This window comes from Anser brachyrhynchus, assembly GCF_964034855.1.
Source record: "Anser brachyrhynchus genome assembly, chromosome: 1".
Taxonomy (NCBI): Eukaryota; Metazoa; Chordata; class Aves; order Anseriformes; family Anatidae; genus Anser; species Anser brachyrhynchus.
In genome coordinates, this window is record NC_137694.1 from 26,700,465 (window position 1) to 26,724,379 (window position 23,915).

Below are 23,915 nucleotides of genomic sequence, written 5' to 3' on the forward strand. Positions count from 1 at the left end.
CAGAGAATGTGTAATTTCCAAAGGTAATATACAAAATAAGAAAAGATCTTTCTCCTATTTTCTCTTGCAGTCCTTGATCAAGGAAGAATGCACAAAATTTTTTATGCCTTATGCAGCAAACTTCATATTCTTAACAAACTCCCTACTAAAGCTGAAAAGTAATGAATGCAACGTTTAACCAAGATAACTCCAAAGCTTTCAAAGCTTTGGGTTGAATACTGTCTTTGAGCTGCATAACTTGAAAGCTTTCACTAGTGAATTTTATATAACCTTTATTCATTCACACTGGAACATTTATAACATATCATCTAAGTATTGCTAAGTAAAATGGTCATTACCTTAAGGTGTTGCTCAGTATTTATTTCTGCATTATTTCTGCAAATTATTTTTTTCCCACAAAGTTATTTAAAGTCACTTGAAGTTATTGAGGGTTGTCTGCATTATTTGTCTATATAACTACGGATGAGATATAAATACTGAGGTTTGGGCTAAGACTGTAAGGAATAACAAATTTTCACATAAAAATAAGCACATTTTGTTTTGGAAATCTTTCCTTAGATACTTTAAAAAAAAAAAAAAAGCCTTCCCAGGATATCTAATTAAAACTTATAGAAAACTTTCAGTAGTTTCTGAATTTTATTAATATAAATTTTGATTTTTGTCAGACATCCAGCCACTACTACAATTTATAACAAGTTTTACATTAACCTGTTGAAATCTTATTTGTTTGCATTAACAGCTTGTCACCCCTGTACAAAGTTTTCATTCTTCAGATTATGTTCTTGCAGATAAAGCATTGTCACATAACTTGTGCTAAACTAACGAATTCTGTCATTTTGAAAATCCTTCTTAATTTTTGAAAGAGCACAGAAAATGCAAAGCTTTATTTATTTATGTGACTTCCTTCTAACTTCTGTTGCTTTAACTCACAGGCTGGTCTTCCTCCCTAACCCCTTTGTTAACAAGTGGTGGTCCTGTCCCCCTGGGTGGCAGGCCCACCCTTCTTCACCAAGCTGCTGCCCAGGGAAATGTCACTTTATTATCAATGCTGCTTAATGAAGAAGGACTGGACATTAATTACTCTTGTGAAGATGGCTATTCTGCCTTGTATTCTGCTGCTACGAATGGACATACAGGTAAGTGATTCCAGGTTTTTTTACAACATTCATGTGAAGTCTTACTTCATTAGCTTTTAATATTAAATTAATCAAATGCACTTTTTTAAAAATGAAATTGAAACTGAGATATATAGTTTACATGACAAAAGTCATAGTATAGCATATAATATAAGCAAAACTTCTAGAAAAAAAAATTGGAACACAGAAAGGCATTCTTGCTTGTGGTAAAGTTCTGCACGAACATCCATTCTAATTCTCCACTCCCTTCCTATAAAAAGCCACCAGGTATCTTCACACCAAGTTCTTTGACAAATTTGATTATTTTTTTTTTTGTAACAAAGGCAAAAACTTGAAAGAACAAACTTTGCTTTACAGTAAGCAAGGCAGAATATGTCATCACCACTCTTTCTGCAGCAGCATTGAAAATGATGGAAGATGTTTTCAGAGTAGTGTGTTACTTGGGAAATCATTAAAATTAACTGTCTTTATTTTTGAACTAGATGAAATAGCCTCAGTTCATTCCCTACATTCTACTGAGGTAGTTAACAATTTTCTTTTTCTTTTCTCCACTTTTTCAGCCCTTAGTCTTGAGGAGGTAGCATCTCTGAACCTTCCAACAGCCAGTCTTCATATTTTTTAGGTACCTTAATAAAATGATTTAAAATTATATAGTAAAAGATACTAATTTTGTTGATACAAAGTCCAAGCAACGATTTTTACACCATTAACAAAGGCTTTTGAACAGCAACTTTCTCTAAATTTCTCTAAATTTTAGTGAAATCGGGATTATTTTTTACAAGAAAAGGTGGAATGTAGTGCCTTAAAAGCCACTGCATTCAAGACTACTTTGTTATTTTATCTAACAACGTATCTGTTAGTGACATAATCCCTGATTCACTTATTAAAATAGTATTTGGAGAAAAATATTCCTTTTTTTTCTGAAGTATTTTTAAAATCAGAGTGTAAAGCTAGGTTCCAAAATCCATAGCTAGGCAAATGGTATATGGTTTTCTGATAAATTCAGGGTTAATTTTGCTACCAGGCATGAGGATAGGAGGAATTTTCCCTTTGTTCAGAATGTATTTTGTCTTTCTTTGCTAGGTGCTATGATTTATCTCCTAGTAACATCTGGGCCTTTTCATCTGACAGATTCTTTGCTGTTGCAATGACCCTTATACTATTGCAAAAGTCCTTTATTTTATCTACTTCCTTTGGCACTTAGTATTTCTTGCAACTTTTTGTCTTCAGTATTAAGGGTCCACATTTATTATACAGTGGGGAATTTTTTTTTCCTCTTACTGAATGGATGTTCTGTAGATTTTCCTAGATTTAAGTCCATTGGTGGTGTTTGTGGATGACAGTGCTTGCCCCAATTCTTCTTCTCTCATCTTGTATTCCTAATATATTTCCAAGCAAATGCCCTGATTTGCAGTTACAATTACTAAGCAGCTCTTACTGACAGCAAAGGCAACTTGATTTCTTGTTTTCTTGTCAAATTTTCAAATAATAGGCACTTGGAGAAGCATGAAGACAAAACAATACAAACAAGCATACACATATGCATCCTGTAGCTGTTTGGTACCTTTTACTTTTTAAGATAAAAAATATATGTATATATATAACTATAGTTTTAGTGTTGCACTTCTATTTACAGTTGACAGGATGTGAATAATACTTTGTTTTACAAATCGGATCTTAGTGACTAAGTGGATTGTATGAGTTCTTGAATGAGAGAATCACACAGCAGCAACACTGATGTCTTCTTAATATATTATGTGAAAATTGAGAGTGATGCAAACAATTAGATTTATAGTATTTTTGGAGAAAGGTTTTTGTGATTAATATGTAATCTTCTGTTTGTTACTTGCAGTTTGTTCCCAAGTGCATGGATAGATGCAGCTCTTCAAAATGCAGTCTTTTAAGAATAATGCTATGTAAAAACATGCAGATTTAAGAAAGGAATTATAGGGATAAATCTCATACTTTAAAAAGTCTTTGTTACTAGCTTTCTTAACTAAAAAGATGGAAAGAAGTGACACTGATGTAGTTTTTAAAAGGATAAAACCATACTAATTTTACAAAGTTTTTCATTATATTAAGTAGGATTGTCAATGGTAAGTTACTGTCTTTTGACTGATTTCTTTCTTTCTTTCTTTCTGTGGAAGACTTAACACATACGCTTAACCTGGAGGGTGAGAACACCATGATATGATTTATTGGGAATACATTCAACCTGGAGTTAGTGACTAAATAGATACAGCGATTTTAGGGACCCCTTGTTTTCTCTAAGTCAACTAACCAGATTTTTTTCTTTCTCCTGGGAAGTACTTGACCAGAAGAAAAGAGTAGCTCTAGACTTGTTAGGGGCCAGTGTAGTGAGTACCTTCCTTCAGAAACAACCACCATCTTGCAGAGTCTGGGAGGAGTGGAATGCAAATGATCTCCACATGCTTTCAGTGAAGACATATAGTATTTAAGATCTGTAGATATCTAAATAAAGGTAGAGCATATTGTAACCAAGACTGTGGCAGCAGCTGTTGTATGCTTGCAGCTCAGTCTATAGAGAAAAATGACAGCTATACAAGATAAGAGAACACTCAAATATTCTTTCCTAATCTGTTCTGTTTGCAAAAAGGATAGCCTTCCTGTTCAGAAACAGTTGCCCTTTGAGAGCTGCAGCTTGGGTTTTTTTTTCCAGAACATGAAGCTCATAGCAGCTTCTTTGTTTCTGTGCACACACACTGTCCTCAGTTCCATGGATCTGAGAGAAAAAACTTCACCCTAAAAATATACACTAAGTACTTTATTTCTGTTTGAATGGGCACTAGGAAACTGTTGTTATGATTTAACCACTAAATTGGGAGAGCTGAACAGATTGTTTGTCAGGCCATCTCGGTTTGATCCATTAACAAAACAGGAGCCGCTTGAATCTATTATGTGTTTGATAACATGCACAACAGTTCACGTGGCTGATGCATAGAATGGTTTGTACTGGAAGGGACTTAAAGATCATCCAGTCCCAACTCCCTTGCCATAGATCTGGTCGCCCAAAGCCCCATGCATGTGCATACCTGACCAGTGGTGGCAATCCTGACCATTCTCTGCCACTCACGAGGTGGCTCAGAAAGAGAGAATTAAGCAGTAAGAGTTCCTGAAACAGAGATGTAAAGAAAATAATAATATTATCCAATAATAATATCCTTTGGACTCAGCTATGTGCTAATCACATGCTTTTTTGGTATAATCAATTTTCCTCTACCATGAGTATTTGGATGCTGTGGCACCATCATTGATAGGAAAAACTGGAACGGTTTGGGAAGTAGAATGGGGTGAGATGCAAAGACATAAAGCTACATGAAGTCAGCTCTGCCAAGCCACTGGATATATCTGCATGGTGTTTGCCAGCACTCTGGAGGAACTGACTACCCCGCTTTGACGGAGAGCAGTAAAGTCTCCAGGTGTTTGCTAATGAACTTCCACGTTTTATTTTGACCAAAACCTTTAATAAATGATGACATCAGTGTCTGTCTTGTACCTGCCCTTCTGCCCAGTCCTCCCCGCTGCTGATTACTTCTATGGCAGACAGCAGTGAACTGGAGTTAATGAGTCTGGATTGACCTCAATTATTCTCATCCAAATCCCAATTAAAATCCATCCAGAGGATGCAGGCTTCTTGGAGATTATTGCTCTTTTATGTGATGTGCTACCAGAACAGGTTGTGTAGACCTTGCTAGCTCACATGGTATGCCTTATGAAAGTAGCTATGCTTCCTCATGCTTGCACCTGGCCTGGAGAATAAAGAGCTCATTTCAGTGATCTTCATCAGAAACACTATTTTCACATAGATAAGCTACTACCTGAATGATCTGCCAATCAATAATTGTGAGTTAACTGTACCTTTCTGGAAAGGTGGTCTTGTTCTGTGCGTTCTTCGTTGCTTTTGCATGGCTAACGTATGCTTTGTGAAGAAACTAAAGAGTATTCTTGCCAAATACTTGAAACTGCTAGAAGAAAAAAAAAATCATTATCCTTCAAAAACTTTAGAAGTATTTTAGGATAGCAAGCAGGAATCCTTTTCAATGTAAGACTGGGATTGACATTGGAAAGAGGTAAAAATGATGTCAACGTTAAAGTATTTTTTCCTGTTGCAAAGTGATTGAAAATATAATTTGCTTTTAATTAGTATTGTATTACATGTGGAAATACTAGTTAAATTTAGTTGACGGAGAGCTTCTTCATGACTTAAAAATACTACAGGTTAAATTAGGTAGTTTATCTTGACAAACAACTTTAAAAAAGAGGTGCCATTTCAAATCAGATTATGTATTTAAGAATCTTAATTTGCGATATAATGATTTTCAGTGTTTTAGAATCTTACTTCTTAATTTTAAATTATTTATTTAATCAGCTCCACAACATCTGCCATTAATATTTGTGACAGCAGTGAAAACATTCAGAAATGTTTCAGTCAGATTTCTAAATAATTCTAAAGGTATTTTTCTGGTGTCTAGAGATGAACTTTACTATTACAGCTTGGTCCAGGATCTTACTCAGTGCTGTAACAGGATGCATTAAGCTTGCTCAGAAACTGGGCCAGCAGTTTATAACTGGTGTTCAAGCTGAGCTTATTTTCAAGGTAGTAGTTTTAGCTACAAAAGATTTGTTTTATCTTGGTGTAGAAACAATTTTAAGAATATAGTGGAGATTTAGTGTTTTCTTCAAGCTTTATTGAATTAAATGATATTCCAACATATGTATGAACATCAGTATAATTACTATGTAATTAATTGTCTTAATTTAATTTAGCTTGGTGGAGTCAGGCTGCTATTATTTGTACCATGTTATTCTGGAAACATCTGAATAGGAAAAGTTTTGTTTTTTCTTTGCTTTTGTGATCTTATTAGTCATTGCAATCCCATGTCAAAGTGTCCTAAAAGAAGGTTGGCCAGCCTGCTGTTTGAGTTCTGTGCAATTTGTGAGCATTTCCACTGTGGCTGTCATTTTGGGGACTTGTCACATGGCTGTCAGTGGGACTGTGCTGCCATTGGGGGCTGCTGGTTAATTCAAATTTCCAGCTTCAGAAATACCTAAATTTAGCTAACACTAACAATGGGAGTTGCCATTAATGGGCATGTTTTTGGATCTCAGTAGAATCCAATCCAGGCCCTTTTTGCAGTAGAGCGGTGGTGCCCCGAGGGAGCAATTCTCCTCATCTCTCTCCTGCAAATTCTTTCCTGAGCTTCTACTTTGGTTTGCTATGATGTGTGGCGTATAGTCATAAAGGCTGGCAGCTATTGCTCCAAGATGATGCTCCTTGAGCAGGTTTCATTTTCTGGTAGTTTTAACCACTTGTTTTTGTTGCATCAGTCTATGTTTATTATCAATTTGTAGATTGTGTGAGATTGCTGCTGACTGCAGAAGCACAAGTTGATGCTGCTGATAAAAATGGCTTTACACCCTTGTGTTCAGCAGTTGCTCAGGGACATGTCAAGTAAGTGAAGTCTTAATATTTTTCTCATCAGCTATTACTCTCTTTGTATTCTGTTTACATTACTTTATATACTTTCCTTACATTGCACTACTATTGCATTCTTAACTGTCACTACTATTGCATTCTTAACTGTAAGTGCATTTAAATATCATTTACTGAAAGCAACCACTCAAATTCATATTCATATACTGTTCTGTTTTCAATATTTACCCATTTTTTTGTTTCCAGTTGCAGCTCTCAAGGTTGTTGAACATGTGTAGTCTTAGTAACCACAATGTGATGCTGGTCTACATGGTAGTCATACCTTTGGATTTCTTAATTTTCTTCATGTTCTCAGCCATAATACAGGTTTAACAGAGGAAGAAGGAAAGAAATTATTTGTGCATTAAATTTTTGAAGCATAGAGAAATGTGATGTATCATATACAGAGACAAAAGAACATTTATCTAAGTTTTCTTATAAGTGGTGGAATCAAATACTTTAAACAACCAAAAGAGTTTTTTTAATGTCTAAGTTTTTGTATCAGTAATTTTGAAAAACAGAAAATTATGTATGAGTCAAAGAATATTTCTAAGAACATACAGTAATTTCCTTTTATCTTTGAAGCTACTGTTTTAGAAAGATTGGTGTTTTATGACAGCGTGGTTTGAGAATTCTGTCATCTCTTTATATTGAGAACCAGTACACAACAATTCATCCAGATGATTTTTTTTCCTCCCTTTTCTTTAAGTGGAGGAGCTGAAAGCTAACCCCGTGTTTCTTTTTTGCAGCTTTACTGTGTATCATGGAATCATAGGAAATAGAACTGAAAGTTGGAAGCAGCTATTAGATAACATCTTCCAGAGCACCCTTATCCAGAATAAAGCTATTTTACAGATGCAAAGATGCAACTGTATCAAGTACATCAGTATGAGTAGGGGTCTTTATTACAGATGTTACATTTGTTTTATATATGTTTGGTTTTGTTTATCTTCAGTTTTTGATTTTATTTTTTTTTTAGTTTCAGATTTTAACATTTGTTTTTTTCTGTGATACAATAGCATACAGGAGTCAAAGTCTTAGTGTTGTTACACTGTGATAGGCCTTGTCCCACTAGGTTGTCCCTATCCTTTCTTATGATCTTCCATGGGTGTATAAGGAATATCAGAGATTGTTGCCACTTGTTAGAGAACTTCAAGCTTATCAACTAAGGAATACCTTTTGCTGGAAGTCTTTAAAGCAGAAACACCCCAGTAGGTGTTTTGAGCACAAAAATACATATCTAATGAAAAGTTTCAGTGTTTTACATAGAATCTGTAAAACATGTATGTGATTTGATAAGATGAACCAAAGGTACAACTTATTTTCTCTCACTAAAATAAATATCTTAGATTTTTTGGTTTGTTTCAATAGGAAGCTGTTTATTTATGACTTAGCCTCACACTTTGCTTTATATTGTCTGCTGTTATGATACTTCAGACTTCATATTCTTTTTCTCTTAGACTTATTATGTAGCATGAAATCCCGAAACGCTTTTCTTCCTTTGACTTTCTTAGATATTAAACATGAACCAAATCGTAAAAGTGAGTGTAGAATAATAACAGGGCCAGATGAAAATATCAGAGAGACTGCAAATGCTTCTAGCTGTTTTTATTTGTTGATCACTTGAAATTTCTGGCTCAGCAAAAGTCTGTAATAGGCAAAATCTGGGGCAGTGTTGTAGTTTGTTTTCATTCGAGTGTTCTGTTGCATAGTCGGTGGTACTTGTGTTTCTGCAGCAGTAAGAATCTGGGGTTATTGACAACAATAAACTACTATCAATTACACACTATTTGTCTGTGGTAGATTTGCTAGCCAGTCCCCTGTGACAGACATGTCACTCGTGAACTGGGACGATATTGTTGTTCCAGCCATAGTTACGGACTCAGGAAAAAAATTGACAGCTCTTTGGGGTTGTTTGGTAATTCAGAAAATGCTCTCAAGTAAAACTTTGAAAATCATTTCCCATATGGTCCAAACCAAGCTGACCTCAACTGCTCTTAACGTAAAAAGTGAGCGTAGCATTTCCAGAGTCATCTAGTCCCCCAGGGAACACTGTAGGATATTCAACAACGTCTTCTTGAAGCTGTTATTTATGAACCTGCAATTAGACAGTCTTCCTTGAAGTGTCAGAGAATTAGAACTGCTAGATTTTTAAGAACCTGCTAGCATCATACAGTACAACAGCTTGAATACAATGCAAAATGACAGTACAGGTATTTCTGACACAGCAGACTCAAAACTCAATCTGCAGGTGCTTTATGGAGGTGTCTTGCTATGAGCCAATTTTAACACAATTTCTTTGTGATGGTATGGTTAGGGTGCATGTTCAACATATGATAAAGTAGAACATCAATTTTGTTTTCTTTCAGTTTATTTGAACATTTTCAGAAAGTGCAGCTTAATCATTCACACTGCAGTAAAAAAAAAGTCCTTATTTCTGACTAAATAAAACCCTTACTAAGAGTAGGTTTTTCTAAGTGCTTCTGTTTTTTCCTTTGTAATTTCTTACATTCTCATGTATATGTAATATTATATATATATATATATATATAATATTGTTTAAGATATTTTGTCATCCTGTTTACTCTAGTATGGTCTCCTTACCTTTAGTTATATGGCATCGCGTTAGTTGCTCTCAGGCTTCAATGTTGCTATCCTTTTATTTTTATAGACTGATAAATACCGAACAAGGGAGATGGGGAGTTATCTTACATTAAAACCTTTTTGAACTGCAGAGGGAACAGGAGAGAATTAAGATTTTTGTAAAGTCTTCAGAGTTGCTGAAAACCTGGGTTTGGAAAGGGAAAAGGGGACAACCCTGTTATAAGAATCAGGAAGAGAACTGGACTTACTGCTACAAGGTCATGAGGAAGTACAGGATCTCGGATCCAAACTCAGGCCCCTAATGAGTCTCAAGTTCTCCTCAGCACTGCACCTCCTCTTCTGTCCTCCCTGCTCCAGTAGCTGCTGCCAACACACCCCAAACCATCCTGCCCCTTTTGCTGTCCCTTCCAGTTTGCTTCTCATTTGCTGGTTTCTAAAGCTAGTGCAACCAACAAACAAAGCTCCCAGTAATTTGATAAGAGGAATGGGAGTTGCTGTGTTTTGTTTGTTTTCTTCTTGAAACTATTTTAAACATCAGTAGTCACAAAAGAAATGCTACTTTATTGCTCAGCTGTCATAAAGTTTTTTATTTGCCTTGTGAAATTGTTTTAAATAACATTTATATAATAACAATAAATACATCTACATTAGTTTAAGATTTATGGGTTTAAAGTAACTTGATTTTCCATCTTTATTGTACATTAGTATAAAATTATATACATATGTACATATGATGAATAAAATCATGGGTTGATCTGTATCTCTACAATCAGTACTTTACCCCCCCCCCAAAAGAAAAAAAAAAGATATTTAAATATTGTAAGTTTTAAAGTTTTTGAATGTCAAATATGGGATAATTGTACTAACTTATTGTTTGCTGTAGGTGTGCAGAATTATTAATTATGTATCAGGCTGATATTAACCATGCTGCTGAAAGAGGACAGACACCTTTGTACCTGGCTTGTAAAAATGGAAATAATGATTGTATTAAGCTCTTGTTGAAAGGAGGAGCAGATCGAACAGTAAAAACCAGTGTAAGTGAAAGTAGTTTTTAAAGTTAAAATACATTGTATAATCCTGAATAATTACAAACACCGAGGAAATATTTACATTGAAGTATTTATTTAAAGTTTTCTTTAAAGCTGGAATATGTCATGTCATTTGAAATTAGTATTATTTTCTTTTCATCCTACTTTCTTTTTTTTGTTAAGCTGTGTGTTTTGTCTAAAATCTCCTGAGGTACATGACTTCCATATCATTTTACATACTTCAGATTCTGTCTGCAATTTGCTCTACAGACTATTCTTCAGCACGAGACATGCAAAACAGGACTCTTCTGTTTTGAATTATTTTAAGGTGGAAAGGTGGAGATAAAGATGTTTTTTCCACCTTTTATGTTATGAGGTGTTGTTGTCTTTGAGGGACACCACCCCCACCCCACCCCCCAGATTTGCTAGCCAGTATTGTAATGTCTCATATCACAAATGACAGAATATGGCAAAAAAGAAATCAAGCATGCAGGAAAAAAGGAGGAGGACTGTCTCAAAATTAACATCTAGCTACTATCTGGGTACCGCTCTTTTCAGGTAGTTTCCTGATTTTTTTTCCTGAAGATTTTGAAGTAAGCATGACAGTAAATGTGGGGTGTAGGCTGTCCAGAAACAGAAAAGAGTGTTAGCTTCACAGTACATTTTGCTAAGCATATAGGGGATTTTTTGGATTCATTTATGATGGGTTTCAAAAGTAAGTATTTTTTTACTTGAGATGAGAGAAAGTTGTGATGTCAAACACGTGAAAATATCTGGTAAATTGATTAATGCAATATGATACAGATTATTGAACATTAGTCATGTTAATTTGATACGTAGTAAGGAAGCAATCTTCTAGCAGCAAGTACAGTCCTTTATTACTTACACTGTTCTAAATGCCTTGAAGTCTCCATCCATTGCCCTGTCCTTGTAGAAAACTGTAAACTTAGTGTGCTACATTTCCTTCCCTCTCATTCCTACACCTCAAACATATACAAGTAACTCCATATTCCCCAAAGATTATGTTGTCACTCTTGCCTATCTTGTCAATTTCCAAACGGAGCATTCCATTCAGATTCATTGCTGATATGAGTTCTGCAGACATTTTCCTATGTGTTTGGTGGGAGTGTGCTTTTTGCTTTTGTTTCTTCAGGATGGCTGGTCACCCATTCACGCAGCAGTGGATTCTGGTAATGTTGACAGTCTCAAGCTCCTGATGTACTATGGAGAGCCAAACAATGAGAACTCTTTACCTGATATAGAGCCTAATTCAGACTACTTTGATTTGGAGAAGACAGAAGATGGCTGTAGCAGTAGAGGAAAACCTGTTGTTTCTGCAGACCTCATCAACCATGCTGACAAAGAGGGTTGGACTGCTGCTCACATAGCAGCATCAAAAGGCTTTAAGGTCAGTCTATGTGAACAAGTTACAGTAATGTGCTAGAATTTAGGCAAGATAAATCCTTTTTTCACTTTGAATACTTTGAATTTCACTTTGAAACATGAATACCTGAGATTCAGACTTTCAAAGTTAAGCTGAAGTGAATCCCACCGTAAATGCCAGGTTATTGGGTGACATGTATTTAACAAAGATGTTAAATGGATATAGTTTACAGTTGCAGTTAGGGACAGTTTAACTACAAACAATTTCCCTGCAGGAAAAGAAATATTAATCACATCTGTGCAATAATACATTATTTAATTACTTATTTTGGGCAGCCTTTTTATCAGGCAGATAATAAGCTTGGGGGCAGGAAAACTGATAATATGGAGACATCTGACAGGTTTAACTGATTACACACAGGAACGTTTCTGGACACGGAATAGTGTTCTTGACTATTGAGAAGATTGATTTATTTATATGACAGCTGTCAGTCAGATCTTACTGTGACACTTTTACCCAAGGAGAAAATAAAGAACAATTACTAAACACAGAACAGAGTGAATTAGGATAATGCAGTGCAATATTTCAAAAAGTATCTTGTGATTGCATGCCTAATTCAATATCTGCCATTATATTTGCTTTTTTCCTAATAAATTTGCTATGAAAAATTCATAATAGCCACAGATTTGAGAGTTAGTATATTAAGATATGTTTATTTATTTTGTTAAATGCATTTTTTGACTCAAGAAAAATGTTTGGGCTATTGAGAAGCTAAAGAATGCTTAATACATCTTTTAAGTACTATTAACAATTCATCTCTGTTCTCTAATCCTTTATCTGTACTGCCTCTGCTGTGTCCTTCATGACACTACATGATAGTTGCATGTAAACAGTTCTGGCACTTGCACAGCAGTTCAAGATTGTTAGGCGTAAGACATTCACAGGTGAATTATTGTAAATCAGCTGCTTGTTGCTGCTCTGCAGGTCAACAAAACTTCTTATTCTGCTGAGGAAATAAGCTTCATTTTTTGTTCTTTCCCACCTCTTTTTTTTCCCTTCTTACTTCCTACTTTTAGCCTCACAGTTCAATCCTCCCCATTCTGCTATCTGCCACTTATTACATTCATTTGAGAAACACTTAACTTACAAACCTGATGAGAATATACAGGATGGTTTTGTTTTGTTTTGTTTTGTTTTTCTTCCTCCTGTTTATTTTTTTTATGGAGAATTTAGTGAGCTAATTAATTTTTGAAATGTTTGGCAAGTGCTGGAACTGCTATATAGTAAAATCTATCTCATGGGAAGCTAGGGCTTAAATGACTGAAATGTGTCAGAGTATCATATGTGCTGACAGATTTCTTTCTGTAACAGCAGATACAAAAACAGGTAACAAAAGCCAAACTTGGAACGATTGGAACATTTATAAGCTGCTTCTCTGTATTTTTGAGATTTGTTTCTCTGCTACAATTAGATTCAGAGTTTAACAATATAATAAGAATTAGTATCATTAGCAATGGCGTATTTTTTGATTAGGATATATCCTTGAAGGCATGTCTGAAGATGACAATGCTTTCATGCAGGCCACCTCTAATGTTGTTGAATGGGTGATCATTAAAAATCAGGAATTAATCGGTCTTCTGACCACTGATTTCAAATCAAAATTTGAAATGTAGTTTTGTGAGCACTTTTTTTTCCTAGTTTCGAAACGCCCATATAATTGATTTTTTTGGTTACAGTATGATTGTACCAATTAAAATTTATCTGCTTGTAGCTCGTTTCTAATGAACTGTAATGATTTTTTGCTTTTGTCAACCGTGCCCCCCTCTCTCTCTCTCTCTCTCCCCCTCTATATATATATATATGTGTGTGTGTGTGTGTCTGTATATATATATATGTATATATATATTCAGTCTTCAAAGTTTAAATGGCAATCATGCTGTTGGTATCGACACTGTATGATCTACAAAATGTTTGTGCTCTGAGTTTAGTATAAATGCATTGTTATTATTTCACTGCATCGCTACTATGCCTGGAGAAATTTGGGTTTATCTGCCAAAGGAGAGGCTTGCAAGGTGATTTTAAAAGATTGTTTTTCTTTTGCTGTGTACCAGTAAGATGTCAGGCATGATGGAATCTTATACTTGCTGAAATGGAAAGTGAAAACTGGTTCTATGGATTCGTTTGAATAGTTTCCTGATTTAGTCTTTATTAAGCTTTAGAATTGCCTTTTTAGTATTGCTTGAACATCAAGGAACAGATTTTCAAAACAGGATGTATTGAAATGTCTCTGTTGTATTGTATTGTGATGTAGGGCTTCTGTTGCCTTATGTGAATATCTTAACTAGTGGCCAGATGTTAAGAACTGCTCATTTCAATGGATCAGCACTTGATGCTTGAAGACTGTAGAAGCCTGGTTATGTTATGTTCTGCTTTTTCAAAATCTTCGTTTGAGACTTTCAAGACTGGTGTATAAAATATTTTTACACCTTGTTTTCAGCTCAGTGAGGAATATTGCTTGGACACTCATATATAGAATTTCTGTAGCTGATCTTTGGAAATGCATGTATGTGAATTTCAGTTAGGAGTCTTAATTACATATTGGTAGAACTCTGCAATGCAGCAAATGGACAATTAAATAATACAGCTCTTACCTTTGCAGAACTGTCTAGAAATCCTTTGTAGCCATGGTGGACTAGAGGCTGAAAGAAAAGATAAGTGTAATCGAACATTGCATGATGTTGCTACTGATGATTGTAAACATCTCCTAGAAAACTTAAGTAAGTAATTGCTATCAATAATGTATAAAAATTGTTTTAGTAAAGAACTTGTGGGTTAAAAAAATTTGTCACCACAAAATTTTCTTACTTCAGCAAGTTACTATTCTCCAAATTTTGCAAAAGCGTATGATAAAATTTTGCTGGAGAGTGTCACATGATTTATATCTTCATGTTTTTGATCCATTTGAAAAGATGGTATATATTGTACATACGCAAGCATCCATATCCTTGTAAAATTTTTTGAATTTAATATTAGTAGCTAATTTTTCCAAAGCCATTATCTTCTTTGACCTTCATTCTCATCTTTTAATCAAATTCTTGCAGAAAAAATCACTGAGTGTTGGGTAGCTGTCATATGTCCTCAGGCTAAGACAATCATCTAGTCTTTAAAAGCACAGTTTTAATTGTCATTTGTTTATAGTGTTAGGGATTGTTTGTTTATTATTCAAAGCAAGTCTTAGAGAAAATTTCAAGCAATTTCTTCTTACCCACATGAATAACTTCTGTGAGAAGATTGTTCTTTTCTTGGAACCTGTCTAATTCCTTGTCTGTAAGTTTTCTTAAAGTTCAGTAGAGCTGGCTTACCCCTGTATTTCTTGAGTTACAACTTAGTCCATCCACTCACAATTTCTGTTTTCTCTATTTTTCTGTATAGTCAGAAGTACCGGCTTTGTAGATTTGTACGCTTTGATTTATTCACTTTATTTTGTGTTTGCATTGTGGGATGTAGGTCTGCGATTAGTGAAGTTCATTGATTATCAACAAACTAAAGAAGCTTTCTCTGAGCTGTTTTTGATTTTCATCTTCAGCTATTATAACATCTGGGTTCCTACAATTTTACCATAGGTGCACAACTCACTTTATGATAGAAACTTCTCCTCTATGGTCTACTTCTTTATCAGACTGAAGCTAGTTTCCAATGGCTGAATCTGTAGCCTGCTAAATAGATGCTTGTATTATTTTCATCAGTCCTAATCTCCTGTCAGTCTGGTCAGGCTTATCATGAATCCAACTGCTTTTATCAGGTCAGAACCTTTGCGCTGCATTTCCCATATGGTTCATTTGTTAAGCCTGTAGTTCACATCACCGCAATCATAATTAGCTCCCCCCACACATGCACACACAGTATCTGATCTGTAGATGCTTGGAAATAATGCTGTTGGATATGGATGTACACCTCACCGAGCCAAGACTGCATTTGGGGTAAACTGGGTATGTGCCATCCTCTGCCTTCCTCACAATCCAGTAAGGTTTTCACTGTAAGGAGTTATATGCATGTAGGACACTTAACATGTGCACTGACCTATCTGAATGACTGGGGGCCAGGATTGCCAGCTACTCTGTAGAGGTCACCTGCACTGAAGTTTTGGCATACACTGTAACTCCATCCTAGGGGGCTGTTCCCTTGTAGAGAACCCCCTCTGTTTTTTACAGTCATTACTCATTTCCATGAAGTCCAGACATCAGAAGGGCAAGTCTTTGATACATTTCTCACAATCCTATATCTGAAGGATGCCCCTGAGTGATCTTTTCCCTATGGTTGGCTAATGTATTTAAATCAGAGCTTTTGTGAAGTCAGAAAATCCTCATTGGTTTGTATCAGCTGAAGATTTGGCTTCTGAGCTCAAAACCAAAACTAAGATAATATTGCAAGATTCCAGGATAAGCTGACATCATTTTTTTGCATTGCACTTATTTTAGATTACATGAATAATTTCTGAAATGTACTGGTTTTGCAGTAAGCTTGAAAATAGTTTCATTTTCATTTTTAGTAATCTGATTAATCTATACAGATTGCTGCTTCTCTTGAGTTTTATTCCAGTTTTCAAAGAGTAAGCTTCAAAATAACTAAGTTGATTTTATTGTATGTTTCTTGTATGTGGATGTAAATTTTCTACTTTCTTCTTTTAAAATTTTCTTAGCGTTTATTCAATAGCAAATCAAATACACAGTTCTAAGTTAATTTTCTTACATTTTATTTAAAGACATTTGGCCCAACTAACTGTGTTTTCCAGTTATGCACTAGAGCCAATGAATTCCTTTCTGCATTGATAATAAAATGTGCACAACCACAATAAACTGAAATATTAGGAAGCATGCTACTGTCTTAATTTATAATAAATTAGTCTATGAAGAGGAAAACAAAGATTAAGTAAATTTCATCTTTCCCCTAATTATTTGAGCATGATAATACTGATTTTTTTGTAATAGACACCTTGATATTTATTTTTCATTATTGCTCTGATTTTGTGGTGGTGACCTGCACTCTGCTTTTACATCTGCTCTTCTGTAGCAGGAGTTATGTTATGGCTTTCCTTTTAAATATGAGGTGTTACTGGTCTTTAATAATTTAATTTTTATTGAGTTTTACAGTTTTTCTCATTTTTGTTTTTCTGTTTTTCAACAGATGCTCTTAATGTACCTGTAAGGATTTCAGTCAGTGGCATTGAACCAGCCCATTGTGGTACAGAGGAATTTGATACAGAAAACACAATATGTGCTTTAAATATCCGCAAACAGACATCATGGGATGATTTTTCGAAAGCAGTAAATCAGGCAGTGACAAATCATTTCCAAGCAATCGCTTCTGATGGATGGAGGAGCCTAGAAGACCTGTCATATAATAGTGCTGCAGAATCCAGCATTGGTCTCAGTGCAAGCAGTATATTATCTGTCAAACTAGGTATGATTATTGGTGTAATAAAAGCAAAAATGAATGGTTTTCCTGAATTCGTGAAATCTTATTTCATCCCATAGTTTAAAATATACTAAAAGTTACTTGTGACAGTTGCTGAATGTTATCAGTGCTTTCATGTCTATACATTCGTTTAATAAAACATTTTTATACTCACTGTTTATGTATTACTATAAAGAAGTAGAGTAAGATAAAAATATCTTAAGTTTCTTGATCTTTTAGATGTCAGACTAAGAAAGGCCAATACTAAGTATGAAATTTTGAACATTGCTGGCATGAAAGTATGCTTTTGTTTTAACTGTGTATGGTACTTTAACATCATCTTGGGGACCAACCATAAGGTCCTATGACATTTAGTCCTTTACTCGGTTTAGTACTCCAGAGGAGGTATCTGTATTACATGTGAAACAAAAGGAGTTAAACCAAAGCCCACACTATCATCTGTACAGTACACCCAGACTGTACAGTAAATCCAGAATGTAAATCATCAGCCTAGGTAGAACAGAACTACCCCTGTTTTATGTAGCTTCACTTATCAATGTATAATATAAAAATATTTTAAAAGAATCAAAATAATGAGAAAATTGACCAGAATGTGGTAGTACTAACAGTTGCATAGGACGCTGAAAATTCATGTATATCATCTTCTCCACCTCTCCCCAAAGAAAAAAAAATACCACCACCAACAAAATAAATCTATTTCTATTTGACTATGCAAATTATGTTCTTTTACTTACAGGGTAGTGTATTACTTGTAAAGATGTAAAGACAATCTAGCTATTAACTTGTCTATTAATTGGCAGAAAACATCAGTATCATCAGTCATATATCAAATAATAGTATAATTTAGTACATGAGACTGGTCTATTTGTCAAATTGGTCAGTGTATACAAACAATCTGTAAGTAGTTGTATATGTGTAAGTATAGGATACTTTACATAGATGCAAAGAATCTCTCATTTTTTCTTTTTGATAGGAAACATTTCATGGTCAACAGGTCAGATTTTTTCCCAACCACCATGGGACTTTCTGAAGAAGAACAGAGCTGAACATATCACAGTGTTTTTGATTGGTAATTTTCAATTCATATTTTTCAGTTTTGACTGTTTAAACACTCCATGAAATACATAATTTGAGAATCATTTACTGCTGGTTTTGTTCTTCAACATTACTCAGTCCTTAGAAATATCATATCCGGTCAATTGTTTAGCTTGATTTGAAAGGGCTTACAACATTTAGAAAATATGGTGGCACACAAAAGCCCTACTGTCTTTTTTGATTGTATGGTAGTATCCATTTTACGTATGTCATGGATAACTCTGAATCTGTGTAGCTAGATGCCTTTCATTTCTTTGTTATTTTAATTTGCATAGCCTGTAATTTTAGGAGGTCGCTGTAGAAACAGTATAAAAAGCATGTGTATCCATTATACATGCTTATCAACATGAGAGATTTAGAAATGTTATTTGCTTATCTGTTTTTTAAAGGACCTCAAGAAGGCTGCCTAAATAGTGTGACTTACGCATCTATGATCCATCTTCAGACTCTTCAGAATTACCTCCGCCTGGTGAGTACCAAGCTAACTTCTCTCCACATGCTATTCATATGTGAAATTATTACATTAATAGAGGTGACTTTAAAAAAGCCTCCTACTCTAGGAATGTCAAGATTTCTAAAAAATTAAGTAGGATGAAAGCTGCTACTTTAAAATAAAATTCCCACTAAACATTCTCCCAATAATTTTAGTCATGTGAGGGCATTCCCTTCATTCTTTAAACAATTGCCATCTGATTAACTAATGTTTAAGAAAATATATTAAAAAAATCTTTGATATCTTATTTCTTTCCAAAGTGATTTCATTCTACTTTTTGACGGAAAAGTAAATTAGAAATCATGTAAGCAATTATTTGAGACTTTAATTTTATTATCAGCTTATATATATAAAAGATATCTGTGTGTATATATGTGTGTGTGTGTGTGTATATATGTGTGTATATATACATATCCTGTAACTCCTATAAGTTATTTAATATCTGAAAATGTAGGGATAATTGGGTAATGTGAGTTAACTTTCTTAGATCATTTGTTTTAACATTGATCATCAAATCGGAATTAGTTTAAAAAACTACATAAATTCTGCTATGTCCTAGGATAACATTTTAGGTTGCTTAGAAGAGCAGTTGTATGTCATAGATTTCTGCTGTGTTCAACAATATTGCACAATGATGTGTGTGTATTCTCTTAATTACTTTTTATAGATGAAGTAATAGTTCATCTATCTAATAGTAATAGTAACAGTTAAGATGGACAAAATAATTTTTATTCTGCTACACCATAATTTTATAATTAACCCATTTCAACTGGAAATAAAGTCCTTACACTAAGTCCATAAGTCCTTTGCAGTGACTTAAACTACTCTTTAATGATTGTAACATTATTTTGATATATCTATTCTAATGTGAATCAAGAAATGTGATTATCTGTGATTCCTAGACATGTCCTTCCTACATGAATATTCAAGTTAATGAAAAGAATATTTTTTTATATGGTTTTACAAATAAAGATATAAATAGGAACTTCCCCTTTGAAAATATTGTGGTACGCAAACATTGTCTATTTTATATCTTATATAGTAAGAATTATCAACTCCAGTAGTGCAAAACAAAGAATTTCATCATTTATTAGGCTCTGATTCTCATGTGTGTAAAAGAAAAAAAAAATAAAAATCAAGTCTATGAACTTTCAAGAATAACGTATTGTCCATATGTAGGTTGAACAATACCGTAACGTCATCTTCCATGGTCCAGAAGGAAGTTTGCAAGACTACATAGCATATCAGATAGCGGCCTGCATGAAGGTATTAACACAAACATATATCGTAAATCATTTTGCAAATTGGAGTATGTACCATTTCACCAAATCTATACATTTTCAACACAGCAAAAACAGGTGGCTGCAGGATCTACATGTGATATCGTTAAAGTTGAAGTGGATGCTGGTTTCTCCAAGGAGCAGCTTGCAGAACTGTTCATCAGTAGCGGTAAGCTTATTTCAGCAGATTGACTTTGGTAATTTGTAGGAAAGTTTTTAATTTTACAAAGAAAATAAATACATTAAAACATTTTGCACAGTGGGTGACATGTTTTAACAGAACTCATGGTTTTCCATGATTTTATTTGGGGAATAATGGTAAGCGTCTAAACTGAGGTAGAAATAAATACGACAATCCAGTAGGGAGCTCTGTCAAAAGTTCATGATATTTAAGTAAAATTAATAGTTTGTTATATGGCTTTTTTTCTGTTTCGTTCCTTTTTCCCTTTGTTTGTGAGCCTTTAAGTTGATTGCTATGGTTCAAACCTACTGAATGAAAAATGAAAGTATTATTGCCTTATTGTAGCTGTTCAAATGTTTAAATATATATGGGAAGAGAAGTTATAATTACTAGTTCTTAAAAAGCCAGATCACTTGCTTTTGATATATGCTTGTTTACTAGATACTTAAGTGAGGTTCTGTGCCCAATTTTTGTCATCGGGGAAGGCGAATGTTAGTGTGCTTGTATTCTGTATCCTATTATTCCAGGATAAAGTTAAATTTCTGTTAAAATGAATAGTTTTCTTTTAATAGATGGGAATAATTACTTGTAGGCTAAGTTCCCTTTACTTGGGTGCTCCACAATGAAGTATTCTCAGAGTGCTCCATAGGTTGTACTTGTGTATGTTCACAATGCATGATTGATAAGAGTGAAAAAAAGGTCACAGTAGCCAAAGTAGGATGACAGTGAGAATGGTCAAAATAAGTGTGGAACCAGAAGAATAGAGACACATGGATCAGTCAGATGTAGCAAGGAGGACATAAAAAAAGTAATAGAATAATGCTAGAAGTAAAGGACCAGGTAAAATTTTCTCTGGAGGGTTTGTTCATAAGCAGGTTATACTGCATTCTGCATACTCATACGTTTAAGCTGGGATTTCTTTTATTTCAGCACAGTATTAACCATACAGTAGTAATAATAATAATATATAAAAATAATAATATATAGCAATGTATATGAAATATAAAATAATTTGTAATATATAACATGTTACACACAAGGTATTAATGTAAGAGCCTGAAGGGTGATAGGACGCTTTTTCGTGTTTGGTACTGTCCAAATTAATTTTGGCTCAAATACAGTTTTGCTGTTTGAAAGCAGTTCTCAGCTATGCAGCTGGTTTCACCCCTTTGAAGTCTTCTCCTTTTTTTTTTTTTCCCATTACTGTTTCATAAGTTTTTAGTTATACTTTTTGTTAAGAAAAAACAGCAATATAGTTTGAATCTAACCTTGGTAGCAAGACTTAATTTTCATCCAAAAATGCTGGGCCTTTCTTTTATTACTCTGGCTTATTCTAGAGTGCTAGGATTTAAATTTTACCTTTCATCCAATATGTTCATTCACGTTAATAATAAATGTGACATGTCATTACTTTTTGAGATAGCCTTGTATTTCACAAGCTATGAATTTTATGTTTCACTTTCTCTATTGAAAGAGCCTGGGTTTTAGGCATTTGAAATTGGTATGTCTGTGGATACAGTCTCATGTTCTATCACGGTGAAACTTTGAGACAGAGCTTTGAGAGGATCAGCCCCTAACTTTTCTTTCTCAGTATTGGCAGACCTGTGTGCAGTTCTGGGTGCCACAGTATAAGAAGGACATGAAACAATTGGGTGTCCAAAGAAGAGCTACGAAGATGGTGAAGGGTCTAGAGGGGAAGACATACGAGGAGCAGCTGAGGTCCCTTGGTTTGCTCAGCCCAGAGCAGAGCAGGCTGAGGGGAGGCCTCATGGCGGCCTGCAGCTCCCTCACGAGGGGAGCGGAGGGGCAGGCGCTGAGCTCTGCTCTCTGGGGACAGCGACAGGACCCCAGGGAACGGCATGGGGCTGGGACAGGGGAGGGTCAGGGTGGGGGTTAGGGAAAGGTTCTGCACCCAGAGGGTGGCTGGGCACTGGGACGGGCTGCCCAAGGCAGTGGTCACACCACCAAGCCAACTGGAGCTCAAGAAGTGTTTGGACGGTGCTCTCAGACACAGGGTCTGATTTTTGTGTGGTCCTGTACAGACCCAGGAGTTGGATTTGCTGATCCTTGTGGGTCCCTTCTAACTCAGATTATTCCATGATTCTGTGATTCCTGGTGTAATTTCTGGCTATGTCAGTTTCTGCTCTCCCAGGAAATCCCAATCACAGCTGGGAGGTAACGTGTGCCAGTGATTATTCCCACATATCATTTTGAGTGCCACCACATTGCTGGGAGAGAAGAACACCACTTAGAATTCAGCTAGGCTTTGGTGTTTACCCTGCAGGCCAGAAACTCATTCATGGTCTGGTTTATTTACTAGCCTCTGCGTCTGTAGGAAAGCTACTTTTTGAATGCTTTGCTCCAAGTCAGTAACACACTTTTCTTAATAGCCTGTGCTTGCATTTCAGCTTTGTGACAGCTGTCTGAGTCTGTTCTGATATCTGTTTCTTTCCCTATTGTTTTGTCACATCTTCTCCCCTAGGAGAGCTCTCTCTTCCTCCCTCAAAATGGTTTCATCAGACCCAGAGGATTGTATTTAGGACTTGGTAAACCTGTCCTCCCTGCTGCCCAGCCATATCCTCTTAGTAAAACAGGGCAGTAATAATCAGGAAATTGCAAATATGTAAACAGCAATCATCAGCTATAGTCAGTCACTGCAGAAATGAGTATGGTTCAGTGAAGGTCATGTAGGATGGGAAACCAAAGTATTCAGTGAGCCAAAACTTCAGGGAATTGCCGGTTGGAAGAATCTTCTTGTCAAATCTTCTTGGGTGTTTTTTGTTTGGCTGTTGTTTTTGTTTGTTTGTTGTCTTTTTGACTTCTGGGATTTTGCATGCAACCTCATGTCCTCCTCATAGAACTTCAAAAGCTTTCCAGACCCATAAGAATGTGGTCTCTTGGAAATAAAAGAACATTATAGGTTCCAGAAAAGCCCTCTTGGTCTTGGCTTCTCCTTCAGTGGCATTGAAATATCTGAAGATTTCTTTATGATCACCAACAGGTCTGACATCAGTGTCTTCAGTTCACCCATAACCTAAATATATTCAAAGACTGATCTCAATCTCCTTCTCACCTAGCACAAACACTTAATGTGTTGCTGCCCAGCTTTAACATGTGAAGAAGTGTATATTTGTCTGCTGGAACTCAGTCAATTGCTTTCTTCTGGCAAATTTCATATTTGGAAGTACCGTTACCTTTAGCATTGTAAATACCGAGCAAGTTCAAGCCTAAGTGATACAAGTAATTAGAACTGATCTGTTTCTAATATTCTTAATCAACAGAAACTCAGAGAGGTGTCAGTTTTGCCCCTAAGTGCAGGTGATTAATTTAGGCGAAAGTGAAGAACAGTGAGTGCATCACTGAATTCAATGCCCAGGTACTGCAAGCAACTATCTTACAGTTTCTTAACAACATATTATACATTTTTGAAAACTAGCTAGATCTCCCTACTCATTTTTTGTTGTTTTTTTTTTCTTGTTTTCAATGAGTCTTTCTGGAAGTCTGTTCCAGACTACATTCCCATGTTTAAAATCTGATTTCCAGCCTGAATTTTTAATGTATGGTTTAAATGTTTGCTCTCTTGATGATTTCTTTTGTTTGTTTATTTTAGCTAGCTCTTTCCCCTCATAACATTTACATCCCATGTATGTATACCATGTATTTGGAGACCATTCTTGTTCTTTATCAAAGTTTATTTTTCCTAAACAAAACAAGCTGAGACTGCATAATTTGATGTGCCTGTTAT

General features: G+C 35.2%; 1 protein-coding gene across 2 annotated transcripts in view; it reads left to right on the top strand.

Annotated features, from left to right (window-relative positions):
- Positions 1-23,915, top strand: part of CTTNBP2 (cortactin binding protein 2) — an 89,616-nt gene that overhangs the window by 48,376 nt on the left and 17,325 nt on the right. For both annotated transcript variants that reach the window (XM_080579294.1, XM_080579295.1), the window contains exons 5-14: positions 933-1,136; positions 6,510-6,609; positions 10,118-10,268; positions 11,416-11,670; positions 14,306-14,423; positions 16,831-17,106; positions 18,095-18,190; positions 18,606-18,685; positions 19,889-19,975; positions 20,059-20,158. In XM_080579294.1, the coding sequence (XP_080435420.1) occupies positions 933-1,136; positions 6,510-6,609; positions 10,118-10,268; positions 11,416-11,670; positions 14,306-14,423; positions 16,831-17,106; positions 18,095-18,190; positions 18,606-18,685; positions 19,889-19,975; positions 20,059-20,158 (1,467 nt within the window). The remainder of the gene's footprint in view (positions 1-932; positions 1,137-6,509; positions 6,610-10,117; positions 10,269-11,415; positions 11,671-14,305; positions 14,424-16,830; positions 17,107-18,094; positions 18,191-18,605; positions 18,686-19,888; positions 19,976-20,058; positions 20,159-23,915) is intronic.